The sequence below is a fragment of the Cucurbita moschata genome, unplaced genomic scaffold (assembly GCF_002738365.1).
Source record: "Cucurbita moschata cultivar Rifu unplaced genomic scaffold, Cmos_1.0 Cmo_Scf00014, whole genome shotgun sequence".
Classification (NCBI taxonomy): domain Eukaryota; kingdom Viridiplantae; phylum Streptophyta; class Magnoliopsida; order Cucurbitales; family Cucurbitaceae; genus Cucurbita; species Cucurbita moschata.
Window position 1 is genome coordinate 916,538 of NW_019268530.1, and position 6,805 is coordinate 923,342.

Consider the following 6,805-nt stretch of genomic DNA (forward strand, 5'->3'; position numbering starts at 1 on the left):
GGGGGGGGGGGGGGGGGGGGTAATTTGGTAAATTGACTTTGTCGTCTGCAAAAGCTGTATAAGTTTGAACGGGGGCAATTTCGCTTCTTCCTCCACCGAGTTGAAATCGAACGTAGCCGTTAACTTCTACAAACAAAAAACCAACAGAAAACGTCTCTCTAATTTTGTGAATCGGTCTTCTTCTCCGGCGGAGATTTCCTTTCTTTGCCGACTGCCTCGCTGTGGCTGGTTCAGAGAGAACGATTCGGTTCTGACGGAGTTCCTTTGAAGAATCTGTGTATTTGATTTTGTTCTCTTTCTCTGAAGGCTTGATGGTTCAGCTCATGAATTCGGGGACGGACAAGATTCCGGGCACGAAGAGGCTGAAGAAGGAGGTTGAAGATTCTTTGGAGGACCTTCTCGATCAATTTCACAAGCGATCCAAATCCGAGGTATTGCCTCTGTCTTCCTTTTTCATTTCTATGATCTGATTGAAATCGATCTGGATTTGGTTCGTTTACTTGATTTCTGAAGTCGTTTGGTATGAGACCGAACTGAATTCGCTAGAAATGTTCCGGAATGGTGGAGCTCATTCGTCCACAAAATTTTCCCCAATCCAAACGCGACTTTGGAAGAATTCCAATCGATTAGCCTTTGTTATACTTCTCTAATCAATCATAGATTTGTTCTTAGAAGATGTGTTTCTTTCTGGTTTTCTTGTGGCGGTAGCGGAACAGAGTACCTATATTACTCTGTGATGATATTCGTGCTTCTTCTTATGAACTTGGAGTTAGGGTTTGATTTTTCTGAATTTAATTTTTTGAACGTGCAGAGATGGACGTCAGAAGCCAATGCGTTTTCTGTGTCGTCGAGTCCGTACAATCCTCTAGATGAGCCAAGCCCGTTGGGTTTGAGTCTGAAAAAGAGTCCGTCCTTATTGGATTTGATCCAAGCAAAACTGTCTCAGGAAACTGCTAAATTAGCGACTATGAACAAGAAGGACCAGAAGGACCAGAAGGACCAGAAGGACCAGAAGGGAGCTAATGCTGCCGCTGCTTTTAGTACTGCAGACAAGCTCAAGGCTTCAAACTTCCCTGCATTAATTCTTAAGATTGGTTCTTGGGAGGTACATACATCTTTTTCCTTGCGAGTTTTCTTGGGAACGGAATGGAATTGTTTTGGGTTTCCTTTTGTTTTTGAATGATGTTGAGAAAATGTTAGTTGTGTTGCTTTGCAGTATAAATCAAGGTACGAGGGTGATCTAGTGGCGAAGTGTTACTTTGCAAAGCATAAGTTGGTTTGGGAGCTTCTTGATGGGAATCTTAAGAACAAGATAGAAATTCAATGGTCCGATATCGTCGCTCTCAAGGCAAATTACGCCAAGGATGGTCTAGGAACTTTGGATGTAGTGGTGAGTTACATTTTTATAGCCAAGTTGTGGAACATGAACCTTGTTCTTAGTAATATGATGATTTACCGTTGCTTCTTTCAGCTGGCGAGACAGCCCCTTTTCTTTAGGGAAATAAATCCACAACCTAAGAAGCATACTTTATGGCAAGCAACAGCCGACTTTACTGGGGGAGAAGCAAGCAGGCACAGGTACCTGATTTGAGTATCCAGCAGTCCTTGTAGCTGGTGGCATTTATTCTAGTTATATTTGAGTATGAAAACCACAGAAAGAGACTGCTTAACTCAGCTAGACTCTGATATATATTTTGGTCTAGTAGGACTAAAATTCTGTTTCATTTACTTTGCAGAAAACATTTCCTGCAATGTTCACAAGGCTTTTTAAACAAGCACTTTGAGAAGCTCGTGCGTTGCGATCCTCGTCTCAACTTTTTAAGCCAACAACCAGAGATCGTGTTAGAATGTCCATATTTTAAAACCAATAGTCCAAATGAATCCAAAGAAGGAATTGGTTTCAAGAGTGAGGAAGGACCTACTTTCTTTAGTTTAGGTATGGTGTCAACATCTGGAACTCAATCCCCTTCGTCAATTAAAGAACACGAGTGTCGTGCTGGTGCTTCTGAAGAATATTCTGAGCAATCTCCATCACCTAACTCAGGTAAAAATCTTCAACTGACAACTGAAATTATGGGCATAATCAATTAAGAACATAAGATCTTTCACCAATTGAACTTGAAGAGTCGATAGATACACCTAAAGAATTTCCCTTCCCCCTACAAGAATCCTTTATCCTTGGATCTGAAAATGTTTCCGACTTGTCAAATATACATTTTAGGAATGGAAGCTCACACAATGAACGAAGAATTGGGAAATGATGGATCGGAAAGTTCAAGGCTGTTCAACAAATGGGACCAAGTTCTGGTTCCTGGAATTCGTCCATCCATGTCCGTTAGCGATTTTGTCAGTCATATTGAACACTGCCTACCCATGTTTTCTGAAGATAATCAACAAAGCAGAGAGACTCTAGAGGGGATTACACAGTATCTATTTGGTGATTCTCAACATGCATCTGACGCCGATGAACAGACCATCATGTCCAGGGTAAACTCCCTGTGCAGTCTTCTACAGAAGGATTCTTGTATGGCTAAGGCCTCGCAAGCCAAAGCTGGCAAGAGCCTCAATGTCGCTGGTGGCAACGTCAACTCGATTTCTGCACTGGAACATGAAATCAAGAATGAAGAAAGCTTCCCTGTCCACAATGGCTTTGAATCGAGCAAGCACATAGCCATGTCAAGGAACGATTCGGTGGGTGAGCTGCTGCTTAATCTTCCAAGAATAGCTTCTTTACCTCGGTTTTTTTTCAACTTGTTTGACGATTCTGATGATCGTGCTAGATAACCTTTGTTTTTGGTTCAACTTGTTAATAGGTGTAGTTAAAACCCATAAATCAGGTTTCTACTGGAAAACAGGAAAAAACAAAGATGGAGGGGGGAACTATCCTGACATCTAATACCCCTATCTTCTCACTTGTCAACTTTTGTAAATATTAGCAGGAGGATGGTCAATGTATAAAATACTTATATCAGCTAAACAGTTAAACTTCTCTCTATCCCTTGTCTTGGCATTTCGAAAGTTCAAGGATGAAACAAACTCAAAAACTTTTACCTAAGAAGCAAATTGTCAACTGGGTAAAAAGGTGAATCCGAATTTCCAAAAGTCTTATTCAAACGTATATCTAGCTTGAAAATTTAGTAACTTAGCTGGCAAAACCAAGATTAGTGGGGTAGGCCAGAAAAATTCAAGTGGTGATTCTAAAGTTCTGGTTCAGGAAAATTCTTATAAAAAAATAACAATAATAATGTGATTAGAAGAATTTGAGGAGTCCACTCACAAAGTTTAAGCAGCTGGTGGCGGTGGTTCCAGACAAGCTGCAATGGTTCTTATCGAATGTCTTTTTCTTCCTCGCATCCAATGGATATCTTTTTCTCCCCTACTTCTCTCCTTATCCACCTTTTTTGTGGTGGGGATTGACGAGAATTATTTTATACGGGAACCAACCGTACTCCCTTTCGGTGAGTGGTGACGCAGCAGGGAAAAGGCCTTCGAGATCAGTGTACAAACTGCAAAATTTAGTAACCACATACAGAGAGACAATTCACAAGATGACGTCCCGTCCACAGTGGAAGCAAGGAAAAAGGGGGATTTTCATGCAATTATACAGGCTACAAAGAAACAGCTTGTGGGTGGGTGGATATAAAAAAGAAAATGAATAGTGAACTTTTGAAAAAGAGTGTCGTGCCATTGTAGGAGTAAAAGATGAACATTAAGAAACCCCACAATGAAGATATTGAGGGAAAACTTGGTAATCTAGTTATAACAAAATACTTGATTGTTAGTCTCTTTTCACATGCTGCAAACCACTCCGCGCATGTGAGAAGGCCAAGGATGCTACCATTGCAATTGAGTACCCGATTACTGCCCCGTAACTCACACAAATTGGCCATTCCTGCATATTGAAGGAGTCTGCATTTAGTAGAGTTCACACAGATGTGACAAAAGACCAAGACCTTCGAGCTAAGAAGCACTTAGAGGTAAAAGTGATGACCATTAGATGGGAAATTGGTTAAAGGAACTATATTGGAAATAATTGTTAGACATATATTGATACCAAATCCTGAAATCTTATTCATATCCGAGATAACACCATAGGTACGTAAAATATATATTGAGTTGTTCTTTTTGATGAATAAGTTCCCAAAAATTTTGGGTGCGGGTTCACAAGTTAGAGGCAAGTAAAACTTGACTCATTCTTTTTTCTTTAGATGCCTAGAATGAATAGAACAAGGAAAAATTAAGCACCATCAAATAGCTTTCTATGGCTAAATTCACGACCTAGAGATAAGTTGGACTAGTTCACTCTTTTTTTCTTTGGATGCCTAAAAAATCATGTAATATTTTCTTAGTTCAAACTAGAGACTGTTAATTGACATTATTGAGTGTCATTGAGGTTTGACATACACAGCCCAAGATCTATTGGGAAAATATAAGTGCAGGATGAAAACCAAGTACCTGCCATGGCCTTTCCCAATCAAGTGGCATGGGCCATGCGCCAAACCAGGCTCCAATAATGGCCCCATGTGCTGGAATGCATATCATATGATCAATAGTTCCATTTGGCCTGCAATTGAACAGCAATCACTACTTTATATTCAGAGTTTGCGTTTACCTTGTTGTCATAAACTAAACATTTTGCAAGTAGATTAATGCACCCACGTCGCGTAGATATTTTAAATGAACATAGAAAGAGAGAGAATAGAGATAATGCGACAGGAGGCTTACTTTGTGTAAGCAAATAGGCGTTGCCAATCCATCCATGATGAACCAAAGACACAAGCTGAAGGCACGACCTACAAGACCAGCAAAAACCACCACCAATATTAAAGGACTATCGTATATGAAAAGGGGAAGTTATGAAGCAGCACAGCACAACGTCTACCCTGAAATTTTAATACAAAGAGAATTGCATCACAAAGCAAACTGAAAATAGTATCTAAATATAAGAACTTCCCTTAATCCATAATAGGCTTAACTAATTTCGAAGTCTACAACTATAACAAAATAAACTGAAACCAAAACATAGGTGGCACTATCCATCTCATAAGGATGCTAGACAACGGCCAATGACTACACTACAAGCTTCGGAAAGGTGGAAGAATTTGAAACAATATATATTGAAATCATTCCTTACTTACACTGAACGATGACATCACAAGTGACCAGTTAAGGGTCTTCAATAAGTATCTGTGCCAAGGAGAAGTATTCAGATATTACACGAAAACACATACAGTATTATCAAATGTATTATCAATGACCATCAAGACTTGGCCGCGAGAAAGTTTAAATGTGTGGAAGATCAATGTTCATAATTATAAAACACTCAAACATGATTAAGGATGCTACTGTTAATTAATCTCCCCAAGTAAAATTCCACTCAAAATATTCACAATTTGAATTTAAGTAAAAAGGAAAAGTAATGTTCCCATAAATGGTGATAAAATACCAGCCGATAGCGAGAGCAGATCTTGATTTATTCGTTGGACAAATTCTGGTATAAAATTTCCATTCAAACCATAAAATTCAATATTTGCAATCCATTAGAGATGAAAGATATAGATTTTCAGTGACTTATTCACGTACTGAGCACCAATAGGAGCGCCAAGAACTATTGCTCCAAAAGCATTAATAATAGCACCTGCATAATTAGGCCACATTGATCCGATTATGACAAGTTTCGCGAGAAGAACCAAGCAACCATATATCACTACGAACAAGGGGGAAAAAGAAAAGGCATGGTAGTCACTAAAGACTAGGGATATGAAAACAAAAATGGCTCCAACTATTAGAATCCTTCCTCATGGACACATTGAGAAACTCACGTCATCAAATTTGAAGTCTCATTTCATATCAAATTTGAGCTATACCGATTACATCTGTACTATTTTCGAATACAAAATTTCAATCCTAAACATGCTTAATTAAAAGAACAGATTGGAGAACAACATCAAAACACTCGTAGCTACCTAAACGAATGACAATCAAAAGAAGCAGGCAAATAAAACAAAATTTCTCCAACTAACCAGCAAGGAGTCCAAGTATGCCTCGCGCCACAGCTTTCAAGTACTGCAAATTCGTATAAAACACAGTCCAAGTATTCTAAATTCATTATCTGATTTCAAAACAAGCAATACATTCTCTCACGAACAAATAGTATAAGGTGAAACAAGCTAAGTGAGTCAACTATACCGAGCATTGCTCACGGTCCGTGCGATACCGGCTGTAAAGAAGGATCACAATCGGACACTCAACAATCTGAACAGGGAGAACGAAGAAGAATCACTCAAAATGCAGGAAGTGGATTCGAAAATGAAAACCTACGAATGACGAAGTATGAAATTTAGACGGATTGAGAGAGAAAGTACCAAAATCAAGAAGAGAGTACGAGAAGGATCGGAGATGAGATCAGCGGAGTAGACATGACGAGCAATCAAGAAGGCTAGGGCTAGCCCTAGGCCGCATATCAGGTGGACGAAGAACGCCTCTGCAATCGATACGGAAGGCGAAGCTTTACTGGCCATCTCTTTCTTCTCCGTCTCCATTACTGTATTTTCTCGTAGCTCATACGGCGAATTCCCGCTGAATGTTCAATGAAGGAAATAGAAGAGAAATTAACGCGGGTGTTTCGATTTTTTTCCCCCCTTTTTGTTGAAGAAACTCCAGCAATTTTATAATTAATTGGATGTATATAATAATTTTCTTCACAATTATTTAAACTACAACATTTATTATACTTTAATGTCGAATTTTATGTTATGTTAGACTAAGAGTTCTGTTGTTTTTTTTTTTTTTTTTTCCTTTAAAA

At 39.0% G+C, this 6,805-nt stretch overlaps 2 protein-coding genes across 2 annotated transcripts; one reads left to right on the forward strand and one right to left on the reverse strand.

Annotated features, from left to right (window-relative positions):
- Window positions 1-54: 54 nt before the first annotated feature.
- On the forward strand, window positions 55-2,995 carry LOC111452476. Its single transcript, XM_023093238.1, has 6 exons — window positions 55-431; window positions 812-1,105; window positions 1,217-1,390; window positions 1,472-1,578; window positions 1,737-2,044; window positions 2,222-2,995. The coding sequence occupies exons 1-6, from the start codon at window positions 312-314 to the stop codon at window positions 2,782-2,784; spliced, it is 1,566 nt and encodes a 521-aa protein (XP_022949006.1). The 5' UTR covers window positions 55-311; the 3' UTR covers window positions 2,785-2,995.
- Window positions 2,996-3,566: 571 nt separating this feature from the next.
- Window positions 3,567-6,654, reverse strand: LOC111452477 (phosphatidylinositol-glycan biosynthesis class F protein). The gene is made up of 8 exons (XM_023093239.1): window positions 6,366-6,654; window positions 6,190-6,255; window positions 6,024-6,066; window positions 5,584-5,638; window positions 5,139-5,187; window positions 4,726-4,793; window positions 4,456-4,564; window positions 3,567-3,892 (listed from the first exon to the last, which is right to left on the reverse strand). Exons 1-8 carry the CDS (start codon window positions 6,540-6,542, stop codon window positions 3,779-3,781), a joined length of 681 nt encoding a protein of 226 aa, XP_022949007.1. The 5' UTR covers window positions 6,543-6,654; the 3' UTR covers window positions 3,567-3,778.
- Between the last annotated feature and the right edge of the window lie 151 nt (window positions 6,655-6,805).